The 18235-nt window shown below is 35.7% G+C and overlaps 1 protein-coding gene across 1 annotated transcript; it reads right to left on the minus strand.

Annotated features, from left to right (window-relative positions):
• Nucleotides 1-1820: 1820 nt before the first annotated feature.
• Nucleotides 1821-3103, minus strand: LOC132039888 (kirola-like). Its single transcript, XM_059430439.1, has 2 exons — nt 2800-3103; nt 1821-2101 (listed from the first exon to the last, which is right to left on the minus strand). The coding sequence occupies exons 1-2, from the start codon at nt 2981-2983 to the stop codon at nt 1845-1847; spliced, it is 441 nt and encodes a 146-aa protein (XP_059286422.1). The 5' UTR covers nt 2984-3103; the 3' UTR covers nt 1821-1844.
• Between the last annotated feature and the right edge of the window lie 15132 nt (nt 3104-18235).

Raw genomic sequence — 18235 nt, forward strand, 5'->3', positions numbered from 1 at the left:
ATCTGGTGTCTGGTGTCCGCTACAGCGGCACCAGACTCGCTGCAGCGGTCTCGCTGTACCGATGGAGAGACTGCTATAGCGGGCGAGGAGATTTCGTAGTGAGTGGCCCCAGCGGCCTGGTATCTGCTGAGGCGGACTGATTGTAGCGAGAATGTTGCCACCATAGCGGCAAGGTTAGATTGGCATGAGGCACCACAACGGGCCCCTGGCCGTCGGGGTGAGCTCGCTGCAGCGGGTAACCTTATTGTTGTAGCGAGTAATAGGCAGTTTTTCTGTTTCTTTCTTAAGTTAAAACCCTTGAACCCTATCATTTCCCTTCATCAATTTCTAAGCACATTTTGGGAGAATTGAATAGCTTGTGGACTGAATCTTCTTGGAGGTAAGATCTTTTACCCTAAACTTCATCATTTACCTTCCTAGATCCTTAATACATGCTTGGAATCACTATAATCAAAGTGGAGAAGATGAGTTTTATGATAAAATTCTTGAAATGGGTTTAGACTTTCTACATGGAAATTGGTGGTGAAATTGGCTAGTGTAATCATAGAATTTGATGAATTCGTTGTTTTTAAGCTTAATTCTTCCATTATTAGTGATTAATTTGAGGATTAAAGAATTAGGATTTATATCCAAATTTGGGGTTTGGCTTTAAATATGAATTAGGCTTAATCTTGAGTTGTTTTAGCAATTGAATAGTGGGTTTGATCATCTAGAGCATGAATTGCATATTTTGCCTTCTAATTTCCCATTTTACCCTTGTGGGTCCGTTTCTCCAATTTCATGAGTTAGAATTTGATCTAACTAGAAATATAGCAATATGGGTATTGTTCTTTTTGATTTCTAATGTAGAACTCGAATATGTTTAGACTTTGAGTATTTGGAGGCCCAAAGAAAGTGCAAGGCTAAGGTATGATGGTTCGTGGCTCCTGAAGGTTTACATGCTTTCTCCAACAATCACTAACTCTACATATGATTCGCTAATTGAAGTCTAACCAAAAAGCTAAACTGTAACCTACCTGGAATAGATGAATCAATGGTGCCACACATGAACAGGTTGTGGCTCTTGTACTATTCAGACCAGATTTTCGAATTTGATGTATCTTCCGCACTTGTTATATTTATTTATTTATTTATGTTAGACTTACTGTGTAATTCTGGGTGATTGGATTTATATTATTTATTGTTTGGTTGTGAATAAAGGACGAGTTCGCCTACCGAGGGGGAAATGGTAGGTGCCCACACGTTTCCCCTAGTTGGGGGCGTGACAATTAAGTATTATAATGGATTGATAAGTATTCCTTTTATCGTTAACCAGATATCTCGGATTCGAGCCCTTGTACACGGAGTCGCCTTTGTTAGGATGTGCTTTATGCCTTTACCCTCAATGTAAAACTCCCTGACACAAATTCAAATTCATTTGACCCCAAAATGGGATTTATAAGACACAATTCGGCTCTGGCCAAAAATCAATACTCCATTACATAAGGAACTATATTTGTAAATGTAAAGTTAGTACCCATATTACAACTAAAGAAACCCAAAGATAGTAAGGCGTTAGAAATACATCCATTGAAGGAGCTAGAATGACATATATATTGTTGTGTGTTCTTGTAACACAACATTATTTATTTCACATCCTGGCTTGAATTAGCCTACGTTGCCAAATATTAATCACGAAAAGACGCAAGCACACACACAAAAACACATATATATATATATATATATATATATATATATATATATATATATAGCCATTAAACAACTCATACATTTTCTATTTCTTGAGAAGGTGACTCTCTATATCTTTGATAAATTATATAGCCATTGAACAACACATATATTTTCTATTTCTTGAGAAGGTGACTCTCTATATCTTTCATAAATTCCAGGGCAAAACCCAAGTAAACGAGAGGGTCTGGAGTGTCTGCAGTTTTCTTCTCGTATGCTATTGCCCATGTAGCCCACTGGTGTTCACAGGATGTGATGATACTGAAGGAATTGTAAAACTCCAACACATCTCCTTCAATCACTTTCCAAGTGATTGATTTCTTTTGATGATCGATGGCTTCAATCACCTCCTTAACAATCTTCTCTTTTCCGTCTATAAGTAAAATTGGAGAATAAAAGAGATGTTACTCCTAGTTCACATGTCCAATTCCTCATAAAAAGGTTAAACATTCACAAAATAATACCTTCATCTTATTTATTTTATTTTTCCTCATTTTCTCAAAAAATTATCTGATGCTCATGAATTTTAGACTATCTACTTCTCTCTTGAATGGAATTGTCTTGACAAATCTAAAAGAACGTTTGACGTTGCAAAAAGTATGGAAATTAGAAGGGAAACTTATAAAATGATTCTGATGTGTTTGGTATCACTAAAGTAATTTCCCATGAAAAAGTTTTCAGAAAATATTTTTTGGTATTTGGTTGGTTAGTGAAAGATCGAGCATACAATAAAGGCCAATAAGAATATTATCGAATTAGAGTGTTTTGCTTAAACTTTTGCGTACCACATGAATAATAGTGTCTAAATGTTAGTTGGACAGGTAATATATAGTTAGAAGTTAAAGTTGTTATGACGAAATATCTCCGGCCCCAAGGAGTTATTTTCCTAAGCAAAATATTTTACTTAGAATGCATTCTATGAAAAACATTTTACAAAATATTATTTATGTGTGCAAACACCATCAAACAACTCTTTCATAAAAAGCATTTTTATTTTAAGAAACGACCAAACACCTACAAAAGTAAAAAATACAAGTAAATCATATAAAGAGAGAGGAATGTATATGTTACCTTCGTTATATTTCCAACTAACTATGGAACCAACCTTCATGATTCCACCTTGATGGATATCAAGACGGTTGATTCTAGGGGTAATATTGGATAAATGATTAGTATTGGAATGAAGAAGATCATGAATCAAATGTCCTCCACACTTCACCTCTATGGAAGCAGTCAACTTGCCTTTCACACCCATATTTTCTTCTTCGGTATAGCAAAATGTTGTGAAAAAAAAAGTGGCGACGAAATGTATAGAGGTTGGCCTTATATAGATTTTAATGTTCTGTGAAAAGCTAGAATAAAATATTATCCCTCCCCCCCCCCCCTCCCACACACACCCCATTACTATTATAAATATGAAGGGTTCGAACGCATGCTGTGTCTGGTTGTACAAGAGGCAACAGAATTTGTACTTCTTGAATTTGTAAGCCCACCTAACACCCAATCAGGTAAGTAGGCTAGGGTGGACACCCCTTAATTTCCGGGAAATTGACATATACATACAACTCTTAGATAGAATTGGCATGTTTTTAACCAAATATTTATTTAGCAAGATAAAGCCTACAGAATCTTTTTCTTAAGCCTGACGTAGAACTTCACATCTTTTTTTTTTTTTTTTTGGTAGAACTCCACTTCAAAAACTAGTAGGTATAATATTTTTTAATTCTTTTTCAAAAAGAATGTATTTTAAATTCTTCAGTTGGCTTTTGAAAGAATCGCTATATGGTTAGGTGAGATGATTTTTTTGACCGAAAACATAGCTTCTACCAACAAAAAAAAAATATTTTTTGTTTTAGTACTAAAGTATTTATTTTTTTGAAGAGTGTCAAACGTCAAAGTTAAGAACCTAATTTGGTTGTTGGATCCTTGAATTCCATCCCATTACCTAATAATTTCCTCTACTTGGATCTTTTCCCCTTTTTATCATTTGTTTCCATTTTGACAGCGAATTCGATTATAGAATATGCTATTCGACAACCACTTTAATTCAAAATGGCAAGTAAAAAGAATAGAAGGGACAACCAATAGATGCGCAAACATTTAAGGTAGATTTAGTTTGACAATGATATAGAAATATTTGCTAAAGATCATCGTCCACAAATTTCTTATATTAAAAGAAAATATAGAAGTAGAAAAAAAAAAAAAAAAAGGACATAAACAAGATATTCCTCATCAAATGTCTCCTTCATTCTTGGTCATAAAAACTTTTCAAAAAATTGCTTTCATCTCATCACCCTCGCTAAGTGACTTCTATTAAATTTCTCAAGTTTCAAAAGAAAATTTTCATTAACATTATTGACATAAAGCCTTTTTTATTAAATAAAAATTTGGATGATTAACATTTTATGTCGATTGACAACAACGAAGAACCAAAATAATCAAATAAAGAATTGCTCCTTCCCTATCACACAATCACAAGCAGGTTGACCAGACAATATTAATTTAAAGATAACATAGCAATTAATGAGGCATTTTTATAATGCGGTTAAAAAAAATCAATATATTTGAGCTTTTGTTCCCTCTCATATACACTTCGCTTCGTATTTGTTATGAAATCATAAATAAATATAAGATAACAAATATAGAGAAAACGTATGCAAAGGGCAATTTTGAGATTAATTTATAAAATGAATTGATTTTGCTCTTTATTTTATAGAAAAGAAAGTTGCTGCAGATTTGTTTTTCTGAAAGCATATTGCAAGCTGTCATCATAAGCTACTTGCTTGATTGCAAGTCTCTTCAAGATATTGCAAGGGCTTTCAGGAGCTGGTTGCAAGTTGTGTGAGCTACTTGCATGCTTACTTATTTGCTTAAAAACTTTTTCAGCTAAAATAATACCGAATACACATTTACAATTAAGTGTATTTATAACATCCTTTTCTTTTTCACCTCAAATTTCTAAGATTTGTTTTTATTTTATAACATGCTTTTTATTTATTTATAAATATTACTAAAATGTACTCCTTTGACTCCAATTTATGTGGCACCGTTCGAATTTTGAGAGTCAAATAATTTAATTTTCATTGTGAGTCTGAGCATAAAATCTTTAAGTCTTTTAAAATAAAATTTACATATTTGAAAATCACAAAAAAAAGTACTTTAAATCTCAATAATTAACAATTCAAAATATTTTAAAAACATAAAGAAATACGATAAAAGAAAAACTTATTTTAATTTTGAAATTTGAAAAGATGCCACGCAAATTAAAACAAGGAGAGAGTACATGTTGATGTATGACCCTTACTCACATATCTTTTAAGTGTCGTTTGGTACGATGGATAAAAAAAATCGGGATAAAATTAGTATCGCCTTATCCCTTATTTAGATACTAATCCTGCCATAAGTTATGCAAAATTAAAAATAGTACTAGGATAAGTTATTCTTGGCAGAGGGTGGAATAATTCCAGGATTAGTTTATATCAGGATAAAATTATCAAAATGACAAAAATAACCCTAAGGCCGCTCAAACCCTTTTCGTACTAAATAAGGTTTGGGGGGGGGGGGGGTGTCACGACCCAACCCCGTGGGCCGTGACTAATGCCCGAACTGGACACTCGTAAACATACCTGTTAGATGTAATCAAACTGAAACTAAACATAATATGGAAGCTTGCAAACACAAAACGTTATCTTAGAACGTCATATATATCAAGATAACCTGTCTCCTGAGGAGTCACAACAAATCAAAAGACAACACCATACGCAAGCCGACAAGGCTGCCACTACGTACGGGAACATCCCAAAATAAGTCATATTGACACTGCTGAACAACATCTATATACAACCCACACATATGTCTACAGACTTCTAAGAGTATCAACAGTGACATATGACGGGACAGGGCCCTGCCGTACCCCTGGATAAACATATATATATATATACATCAAAAGATCAGTACCAAAAGTCTAGGCTCCGGAACAATGGAGCACTCCAAGACAGCTGAGTAGAAGTCCTAAGCTGGAGGATCACCAAATCGAGTATCTGCACCTGCGGGCATGAAACGCAGTCCCTCGAAGAAAGGGGGGTCAGTACGAGATATGTACTGAGTATATAAAGCATAAAATATAAATAAGAGGATCATATCTGAAATAGAGATTACAGGAGACAAGTATGACAATCAAGAAATCACTGTCCCTGTGCCTTATGAAATGAAAATCATGCATAGCTATATCATATACCATATCCGGCCCATTATGGACTCGGTGAATAAGTCGTATACATGTGTACCATACCCGGCCCATCATGGGACTCGGTGCCATCATCACATCATCATATCATCATATCATCATATATATATATATATATATACCGTACCCGGCCCTCTAGTGAGGGACTCGGTGAACAATGCAGTGAAACTGTGCACGAAAACATACTTGGCCCGGGACTCGGTGAAAGATATAATAACAGTATGCACGAGCAGAGTAGTAAGCAACCATATGCAAACTAAATCATCATTTGAGACTCAATAGAATAAGAAGAATGAACTAACATTTGAATACCAAAGACGACAGTCATGTCAAGTACCCGTCGAATGTCATTATGGAGTATATCCAATAGAACTTCTAGAATCATAGACACGTATCAAGACATAATGAAATAGCTTCTGGAAATCAAGAACATTAGCCATCCTAGTGTCTCTAAGAATGGGAACTTCTTTGGAGTTTATACATTCGTCATCGGTTTATTTCATATAGATCATGCCAAATGAAAGAAAGGATAGCTTTACATACCTTTATCGCTTATCCGTGATACAATACGTATACGCTGCCCGAAGTGTCTCAACCTATATTAAGACGTTAAGAACTATGGTTAAGCTACGGGAAGGTTCAAAACGTATTTCAACGTTAGTAGCTTATTTCTAGAAAATTGGGCGGCATTTCTCCTATATTGTTCATTTCCCTTTCATTCAAGCCAACTATAAAACGACCAAGTTAACATCAACAACCACAGAACCAAATTACTATATCTTGACTAGCCAAAACGAGGTTCGAGAATGTTCCGAGACAGCCCGCACAACATTCCAAATCAGCCCGCCCATTATGACATTCAATAATCGTTAACATAACGACTACGACATATTCAAGTTACTCTTAATAATCTGTAGCCATAACACTTCGTCGAAACGACCCTATAACAGTCCAACAATTACAACAACACAATACATAATCTTAACTACACTTAATCCTCCAATTTAACAAGAACGACAACGCAACCCGAACCAGATCGTTCTCAATACAATACAACTATAACTTTCAATATCAAATTCCTTCACTTTCATCATATAGTCAACGACCACAATAACGACAACATTAATCGAAATTAATCCACCATTTTTAGATTAGAACAACCCCAACATGGCCCAACGGAATCTTAACACTAACATATACAATTCCTTCACTTTTAACACATAATCCATAACAATAATAACAACAACAACAATCAACCTAATCTAATTTAAGCAACTCCAATTCTGTCCATTTCAACACCAACACTAATCGTGCAATTTTCTTACTTCCAATTCTACTTAATACAAATTAATCTCTCAATTACAACATCATTAACTCCAATTTCATGACAAAGGAAGAAATCTTACCTCAAATTTAATTTGGACAGACCTACAACAGCTTGCATAATTCGCACCACTTCATCTTCTTCAATTTAAATCCCTAACCTTGCTCCTTTTAGTACTTAGAACACCTTAGGAATTTGCTTCTTTTACCATCAAAAACATGGGTTGATCAAGGGCTGCCATGGCCGTGAGCTTGGCAGCCATGGTTGTTCATACTTCCTTCTTCAATTCAAGGTGAATTTTAGCAATGTGATGGTGTAAAAACAAGGCTGGCCGTGAGCTTGGTGAAGCTACTGCCATGGCCGTGAGTCTCTCTCTCTACTTGGTGAAGATGGAGAGCTTCTCTCTCTTAATTCAACTTATGGATGAAGAAAATGAAATATGAGTCATCCTTAGGCTATTTATATCTTGCCCATTATGTTGACAAGTGTCCCACTATGGCATGGACCAATCGATTTGGCCATGTTGTAGTGGGGCCCACTTAGTGGTCTAATTAACTTAATTAATCATTAATCCCCACTTAATAATCTAATCATGGTTAATTAATCCCTAATCTCCACTAATATTTCTATGCTAATTGAAATTTATAAGCAAATCGTGCACTAATTAAAATCGGGGTTTAAAAGTCCTCGTTTCATATCCCAAAAATAATCTTGTCCTTGGACTTATGTCGACTAGCTTACGAATAATTCATCGTACAAAAATACGGGATATAACATCCTTCCCGCCTTTAGAACATTCGTCCTCGAATGTTAAACCAGTCCCATAAGGTCTTATAAAAATTTCGGGAAGTCTCCTTCATTGCTATAACATGTAGTCTCATCTACCAATCAATATAGTCAAGCGAGGAATTTAAATTACCTGCAGGCATAGGAAACAAGTAAGGGTACTTATTCTTCATCTCGTCTTCGGCTTCCCAGGTCATCTCTTCCCGATTATTATTTCGCCACAATACTTTGACGGAAGCCACATCCTTAGTACGCAATCTTCTAACTTGCCGATCAAGTATAGCTATAGGGTTCTCCTCGTAAGACAACTCCTCCGTTACCTGGACATCATCCACGGGGAATACTCTAGAAGGGTCACCAATACATTTGCGAAGTATTGACACATGAAAGACCGGATGTACTGCTTTCAAATCAGATGGTAGGTCCAATTCATAGGCAACCTTGCCTACCCTACAAATAATTTGATAAGGCCTAGGGTATCTCGGGCTAAGCTCCCCTTTCTTGCCGAATCTCATCACACCCTTCATGGGTGACACCTTCAAGAACACCCAATCACCAATCTGAAACTCTAAGTATCGACGTCGATTATCTGCATATAACTTCTGTCAACTCTAGGCTGCTAATAATCTCTCTTGAATAAGCTCCACTTTATCAACAGCTTGCTGAATCGTGTCTGGGCCTATCCATTTAGTCTTACCAACATCGAACCAACCGATAGGTGACCTGCACTTCCTCCCATATAAGGCCTCATACGGTGCCATCTGGATACTAGAATGGTAGCTATTATTATAAGCAAACTCAATAAGTGGCAAATAATCGTCCCAGCTACCTCTGAAGTCAATAATATAGGCCCGCAACATATCTTCTAGCGTCTGAATAGTACGCTTGGCCTGTCCGTCAGTCTGAGGGTGAAATGCTGTGCTAAGACTCACCTGTGTCCCCAATCCCTTCTGGAATGATCTTTAGAAGTTAGCTGTAAACTGAGCTCCTCTGTCCGATATAATAGATGTGGGAACCCCATGAAGTCTCACTATCTCCTTGATATATAACCTCGCATAGTCCTTAGCTGAATAAGTAGTCCTGACTGGGAGAAAATGGGCTGATTTTGTCAGCCTATCCACAATAACCCATATTCTGGAATCTTCAGCCTCATGTATTACTTCTCGACTTCTTTAAAAGACTTTAACTGTCACTCTACTTTTTAGCTCTTAATCTCAATCCTTAGAGTTGGCTACCGAGTAGCGCTGGAGTTCCCTCATATAATAACTTTACATAGCTACTCTATGCTCTGTCTATCATTAACTAGTATAATTCTGAAAGAATTTTTTTAATTTGACATATAAATTCACTATCTTCTAGTAACCAACTAGTTCTGATCGTCTCGCTTAAACCATTTTATAATTCCCTTAACCCAACTTGTAATACTCTAGGCACATTATCTCGTGTCGTTTCTTTATTTTTAATTCAAACTCTTCTATTGCCTCTTTACTCAGATTTTGCTCTTAGTTCTCCTATCACGCGTCCTAGTGCAATCTTTACAAGAATATGCATAGGTGCTCAAATTAGCCTAAGAAATACCTTAGCGCCGTCTCACTAGTCTTCATGCTTTACCTTGCCTTCTCCTCCCTTATCTTACAATCGGTATCGGGATAAACCTTCGACTCAACCATGGCCATGTCCTATTTGCCCTCAGTATTAATTCTATCTCGGTAATTTTAGCTTAAACCATCTTTACATCTTTCCTTAATGTACCTAAAATATCACAACTGCATTGTTATTACCGAATCCTTACTCTTCTTATCAACTACTCACTTGGTCTCATTCTTAGCATACAAATATTAGTAGGTTGCATAACTATTCTTGTACAACTTGTATCAAATATATCCAATCTTAGTCAGAGTCTTTCCTTCTCTTGGTTCATTCTGCTTTACATATCTCATTTGTACTAAAACTCACTCGTTGCCTATCTTGTCATACTCCTTTCCCTTCCTTTATTCACCCTTTGATTTTCTCATATCCTACTATAGGAGATTTTCTATCCCTTTTCCTTTGCTACTCGTAAGTCGCAATATCATTAGCGAACAACTCTATTGCCAACATCTTAGCCTCTAATCCAGTATAACGTTGCTATCCTTTATAATATCTATTATGTTACTCGTTACCATTCTCTTGTCGTACTCTTCCTTTTTATAAGCACCCACTTTCCAATGTCATATCATTCAAGATCTTTACGAAAATTTCTCTGCACTGTCTCAAACACCATCCTGACTTCTGTCCATTTATTGCTGGCTTTCAGATCCTACTAACTTGTTTCAACAAGGGATCTTACTTGAAGTTTAAGCATCCATATCAATTAGATTGCAGTGTCAATTGTTTCCATCTTATACTTGCATTTCTCTCACCCGCTTCCCCCCTTAAGGGTGTACTTATACCATTATCCGTCTATATTCTGCTCTATGTCCCTATTTCCAATCTCACATTCATCCGATCCCTTTTTCCAATTCACTTGGTACTGTACCATATCCATGTCTTTTCCTTATAATCTATAACTTTGATTATCCACGTACGAAACCTTAATAAAATCACGAAGCGACGAGAACCTTTCTATATATAGTACAAAATCTCATCTGATAATCTGTACTCGAGTAATGCGACCAATGTAGCAACTCATCCAAGGCCATATTCCACTCACTCCAATCAATAATTAATTAGTACTTGTAGTCGTTCCAATCTCAATTAGGTGGTACTTATATTCCGACGATAAGCGTCCAAAGTCCTCTTGTAACATTATCTTTATCCCAACCTATATCATATGTGTCCTTTAATAAATTTACAATACATCATTTGCTCCTCAAGCCTACCATCTTTGTCCTTTAAGGATTTCACTATTTCTCAGGTGAAGTCGTTTACACGCAGTACTCCTTTATGCCTTATGCCCCTTTTACCCTTGTTGTGTGCTCAGGACTTCTAACTTACTCAAAATCACATCAAGTTCATCTTAATGATAGTCTTATCTTATCACCTTGTCGTCGTACTACACCTTTAAGTCTGTAGCTATATATTTCCCTTTTATTTTACACTCATACTCCATTTATTACGTCCATCTTGGGTACTTCTTTTAGAATTCCCTTATCATTTCTCCCGTCTATGTCTATCTTTTATTGTGTGCACGAGGAATCTTATGCTACCTCTGTATCCTTCGGAAACATCACTTCTGCATAACCCCTTTCTCATTTTCAAAATGTATTTCGTTCATTCTTGTTTGTTCTTATCATACCAGTCATTTTCTAGCACTCATTCTACCTCGTTGCTTATCTTTCTATAACTTGGTCTTTCACAGTTCCGTCACTTATATTACTCGTGTCCTCAGCTACACATGTCATGAACTATTTCTACACTATTATCTCGCTTCCTTCTTATTTCCTCCTTTCAATTTACTCCTTCTTCTCTGGTGCTTGCTATCATTTCCGTTATCACACAATCTTTATTCTAAACTTTCCCTACAGAACTTGATAAGTCTTTCGTATTCGTTCTATAGCTCGCCTTTATACTTTAGTCACATAGATCACGTCATATCTTTTAGTCACTTCCTCACTAGGCTTTACTTATTTTCATAACAATCCTCATTATATTCACATTATATCCTGTTCGTATTCAATCCTATAGTGTAACACTTCTTAACCTTTTACCCTTTCTGGTCAATCTTATCCTTAATATCTCACAAGCTGTCTTATCAATACATTCATATCCGTCACAATTCTTTTTCCTCTATACTCTCGTCTCAATCATACTATTACTTCTTTTAACTATAAACTCGTCATAATTTATCCCTGCTTATCAATTCAGTCGATACCTTAATATAACACTCTATCAAGATTTGCCAGCCTTTTCTAAATCATCTCTTAGTATCACAAGCCCTTTCCAAATTCTTTTTACCATATCGATATCGACCTCCTAATTACTATTACCATCAATTCAGCAGTTAACTTATTTCTCGAGGTCAGCCGTACTCGCAACTTAGTCAAATCCTATCATTACTATTGGTACGACCTTTCAAGACATATTACAAACCTATATCTCATTCTCTTTTTATTGCTAGGAAAATTTTGGCAGAGTTTCCCGTATTTTACTATCTCAAACACAACGCGCAGAAATACCAACAATACCTCACGGCCACACACACACACACACACACACACACACACATATATATATATATATATATATATATATATATATATATCATATATCATATTATATCACAGCCACACAGGGCTCCCAATATCAACAACGGTATGAAAATGATGAACTTACCTCGTATGTCCAACTCAAACTGCACCTGTTACACTTTCCTGTTTACTTTCCCTTTCAATTTTCAACTTTACATTTCAATCGTACTTCAAATACCTTACCCGACATACATCTTTCGTACCGTTGCTTACCTGCGTACTTTGTAACTTCCAATATCATCAGTCACTTTCTTCTGTCGATGCCATTCTTCTGCTAAAATCAAGGGTTAGTATAAGGAATCTCATTTTCTATGGCTTGGCTCTATCGCACGATCTTAGACATGAAAGAAAGGTAACATCCTAAATGTCCTGTAGCTTCCTGTTTATAGATGTGGTGCACAACACACCGATAAACAAGACTCTACTAGACACGGTCTGTAGACACTCTGAGGATGAACTGCTCTGATACCACTTTTGTCACGACCCAACCCCGTGGGCCGTGACTAGTGCCCGAACTGGACACTCGTAAACATACTTGTTAGATGTAATCAAACTGAAACTAAACATAATATGGAAGCTTGCAAACACAAAACGTTATCTTAGAACGTCAAATATATCAAGATAACCTGTCTCCTGAGGAGTCACAACAAATCAAAAAACAACACCATACGCAAGCCGACAAGGCTGCCACTACGTACGGGAACATCCCAAAATAAGTCATATTGACACTGCTGAACAACATCTGTATACAACCCACACATATGTCTATAGACTTCTAAGAGTATCAACAGTGAAATATGACGGGACAGGGCCCCGCCGTACCCCTGGATAAACATATATATACATCAAAAGATCTGTACCAAAAGTCTAGGCTCCGGAACAATGGAGCACTCCAAGACAGCTGAGTAGAAGTCCTAAGCTGGAGGATCACCAAAGCGAGTATCTGCACCTGCGGGCATGAAACGCAGCCCCCCGAAGAAAGGGGGGTCAGTACGAGATATGTACTGAGTATATAAAGCATGAAATATAAATAAGAGGATCATATCTGAAATAGAGATTACAGGAGACAAGTATGACAATCAAGAAATCACTGTCCCTGTGCCTTATGAAATGAAAATCATGCATAGCTATATCATTTACCATATCCGGCCCATTATGGACTCGGTGAATAAGTAGTATACATGTGTACCATACCCGACCCATCATGGGACTCGGTGCCATCATCACATCATCATATCATCATATATATATATATACCGTACCCGGCCCTCTAGTGAGGGACTTGGTGAACAATGCAGTGAAACTGTGCACGAAAACATACCCGGCCCGAGACTCGGTGAAAGATATAATAACAGTATGCACGAGCAGAGTAGTGAGCAACCATATGCAAACTAAATCATCATCTGAGACTCAATAGAATAAGAAGAATGAACTAACATTTGAATACCAAAGACGACAGTCATGTCAAGTACCCTTCGAATGTCATTATGGAGTATATCTAATAGAACTTCTAGAATCATAGACACGTATCAAGACATAATGAAATAGCTTCTGGAGATCAAGAACATTAGCCATCCTAGTGTCTCTAAGAATGGGAACTTCTTTGGAGTTTATACATTCATCATCGGTTTATTTCATATAGATCATGCCAAATGAAAGAAAGGATAGCTTTACATACCTTTATCGCTTATCCGTGATACAATACGTATACGCTGCCCGAAGTGTCTCAACCTATATTAAGACGTTAAGAACTATGGTTAAGCTACGGGAAGGTTCAAAACGTATTTCAACGTTAGTAGCTTATTTCTAGAAAATTGGGCGGCATTTCTCCTATATTGTTCATTTCCCTTTCATTCAAGCCAACTATAAAATGACCAAGTTAACATCAACAACCACACGACCAAATTACTATACCTTGACTAGCCAAAACGAGGTTCGAGAATGTCCCGAGACAGCCCGCACAACATTCCAAATCAGCCCGTACATTACGACATTCAATAATCGTTAACATAACGACTACGACATATTCAAGTTACTCTTAATAATCTATAGCCATAACACTTCATCGAAACGACCCTATAACAGTCCAACAATTACAACAACACAATACATAATCTTAATCCTCCAATTTAACAAGAACGACAACGCAACCCGAACCAGATCGTTCTCAATACAATACAACTATAACTTTCAATATCAAATTCCTTCACTTTCATCATATAGTCAACGACCACAATAACGACAACATTAATCGAAATTAATCCACCATTTTTAGCTTAAAACGTAAAACACCCATAACATGGCCCAACGGAATCTTAACACTAACATATACAATTCCTTCACTTTTAACACATAATCCATGACAATAATAACAACAACAACAATCAACCTAATCTAATTTAAGCAACTCCAATTCTGTCCATTTCAACACTAACACTAATCATGCAATTTTCTTACTTCCAATTCTACTTAATACAAATTAATCTCTCCATTACAACATCATTAACTCCAATTTCATGACAAAGGAAGAAATCTTACCTCAAATTTAATTTGGACAGACCTACAACAGCTTGCATAATTCGCACCACTTCATCTTCTTCAATTTAAATCCCTAACCTTGCTGCTCCTTTTAGTACTTAGAACACCTTAGGAATTTGCTTCTTTTACCATCAAAAACATGGGTTGATCAAGGGCTGCCATGGCCGTGAGCTTGCTAAGTGCCCATGGTTGTTCATACTTCCTTCTTCAATTCAAGGTGAATTTTAGCAATGTGATGGTGTAAAAACAAGGCTGGCCGTGAGCTTGGTGAAGCTACTGCCATGGACGTGAGTCTCTCTCTCTACTTGGTGAAGATGGAGAGCTTCTCTCTCTTAATTCAACTTATGGATGAAGAAAATGAAATATGAGTCATCCTTAGGCTATTTATATGCTGCCCATTATGTTGACAAGTGTCCCACTATGGCATGGACCAATCAGATTTGGCCATGTTGTAGTGCGGCCCACTTAGTGGTCTAATTAACTTAATTAATCATTAATCCCCACTTAATAATCTAATCATGGTTAATTAATCCCTAATCTCCACTAATATTTCTATGTTAATTGAAATTTATAAGCAAATCGTGCACTAATTAAAATCGGGGTTTAAAAGTCCTCGTTTCATATCCCAAAAATAATCTTGTCGTTGGACTTATGTCGACTAGCTTACGAATAATTCATCGTACAAAAATACGGGATATAACCGGGGGGGGGGGGGGGTGTTTGTAAACAACCAACTTTTTCTTAAAAATTATGCAATGCATGCTACTTTTAATGTAACAAACTAAACAATCAAGAAAAAATAATATAAGAATTACTAATCCGAAACATAACTAATTTTAGTATAAACTTCTCTTTAAACCAAACAACCCCTAAAAGAATTGGCATATGATAGCCATATATGTAGGGGTGTACAAAGCAAACCGACAAACCGCACCAAACCGATAATCCGAACCAAACCGAGAAAAAAACCCGACTAGTGGTTTGGTTTGACTTGGTTTGGTTTTAAAAAGAAAAACCCGAACACTATTGGTTTGGTTTGGTTTTAGCTAAAAAAAGTCAAACCGAATCAAACCAACCCGACATTACATTTATAAAATTTCAAACATATTTTATACATAGAAATATTTATATATAATGTAATTTATAAATGTTTCTTTAACTTTTTCATAGTTTTTTGTCATTTAACATATTATTTCAAGCTTGGAATTAGAATTTTGAATGGTTTAATAAGTTTTATAGCTCAATGATATTAGTAACTCAAATAAAACTCAACAAAAATCAAATCAATACTAATGCTAACAGAAGAAATTCATATCTAACACTGGAATGACAATAATTTTGATATCTATTCTTTAGTTTTATATTAGTTTAGAAAGTGAAAATACATCATAACTTAATTTTATTTTTTTCTTTAATATCTAGTCATGTAATTAATACTTATTAGCCGTGCTTATTTTAGCATGGCTTAATACTTTAAGGGGTCGTTTGGTATGAAGGATAAACATAAATAGTCTTGGGATAAGAATTTAGCAATGTCTTATCCCTCGTTTGGTCAGTAATCATGGGATAAGTTATCCCAGGAGTAAAAATAGTGCTGGGATAACTTATACCTGCCACAGGGTGGAATAAGTTATCCCAGGATAAGGAAGAAACATCTTTTTTTTAGAAATTATCCAACGTATAATACTTTTAGTCCAACATACCAAACAGTCAATAAAAATAACTCCAGAATAACTAGTCCCAGCATAACTTATCCCAACGTAATTAATCCAGCATAACTTATCCCAGCGTAATTTTTTTTTTTAACCAAATGACCCCTAGGATTATGATCATTTTCTACATGCCTTATAAATTAGTTGTATTTATTGTAGCATGACTTAGTACTTTTAGATTATGAAAATTTTATTTTATGCAATTTCATTAATTTTTTTCGTTGAATATTGTAGTACAATGTCATCTCTCATCACGTTTTGTGTTATTTTCTTAATAAATATCTTAATTAGATAGTCGTATCTTACTAGGACTAAAGAAATATTTGAATACAAGTTATATGTTTTGTATGAAGACTTTACCGGAAAAAACCCGAAAAACCCGAGCAACCCGAAAAAACCGAGAAAACCCGAGGTTGAAAAACCCGACTTTTGTTGGTTTGGTTTGGTGTATAGATTTAAAAACCCGATGCAATTGGTTTGGTTTGGTCTTTAAAAAATCCGAACCAACCCGGTCCATGTACACCCCTACATATATGTATCCAGTCCGCACAAAAATAGGGAAGTGAATATATTTTTCCCTAATATCATGCTATCACTCCCAAAAATAGTGGAAGGAACATTAATCAAGATTCTATATTTACCCAAATTCATTGAAAGCAATATTCACTGAGAAGGGGTTCGTAGCAACGAGAAACAAGAAGAGAAAGTGAGGAGAGAGACCCACTACCCACCCCCATAACGAGTACTTTGATAACCCACCTCATTTATCCCTGTTGGCCTCTAAATACTCTACCTTTGCACCCTTCGATTTCTATTCTAGTGAATTCATGTTGAAATTTTAATTCCGGGAGAGCTCCAACAACATCTACTCCACCAGCAAGTCAGAAATTTTCTGTTCGTTTTGGTCGACGGCTTGAGATTTTGGTTTGGGGCACCGTTTAGTCATTGAGTTCAATGGAATCGTTGTAAAATTCCAGTGAATCCGGCAGTGAACAAAGTGGATCTCGTGTTTCAATTTCTCGTTTTCATAATTTTTTTTCCTTCTGATTTCAAGTTCTTTTTTATTGTTCACAACTTGACGTTCTTTTTTATTGTTCACAACTTGACGTGCTCTTGATATGCATGGTTCCCAGAATGAATGTTGAAATTGAATTTAGTTGTATTCCAATTTCTAATGTTCACGATATACATAAATATTGATATAATTCCATTGATTGAATATGAGTTGTATTTCCAATTTTTTATGTTCATGGTAAACATAAATAATAGACAGAAATTTCGGCTCAAACGAATGTATGCAAATTTGTTAGGTAAATACGGACCAATGTAAAATTACAAAGATACTAATGCAACAAATGTATACCAATTTATTAGATGAATACAATCCAATGTATACCATTAGATGAATATGGACCAATGGATACCAATTTCGGCTCAAATAAATGTATACAAATTTGTTAGATGAATACGGACCAATGTAAAATTAAAAAAAATACCATTTCAAACAAATGTATACTAATACGAAATGTATACAGACTAATGTATAATAATACAAAATGTATATAGACTAATGTATATGCAATACATTGTTTATATTTCATGAATTCACAAAATACAAATCAGAATGATACACTTATCTATATATATCGGAATGTATACGTGGTACTTTGAA

The sequence above is a fragment of the Lycium ferocissimum genome, chromosome 12 (genome assembly GCF_029784015.1).
Source record: "Lycium ferocissimum isolate CSIRO_LF1 chromosome 12, AGI_CSIRO_Lferr_CH_V1, whole genome shotgun sequence".
NCBI classification, from domain to species: domain Eukaryota; kingdom Viridiplantae; phylum Streptophyta; class Magnoliopsida; order Solanales; family Solanaceae; genus Lycium; species Lycium ferocissimum.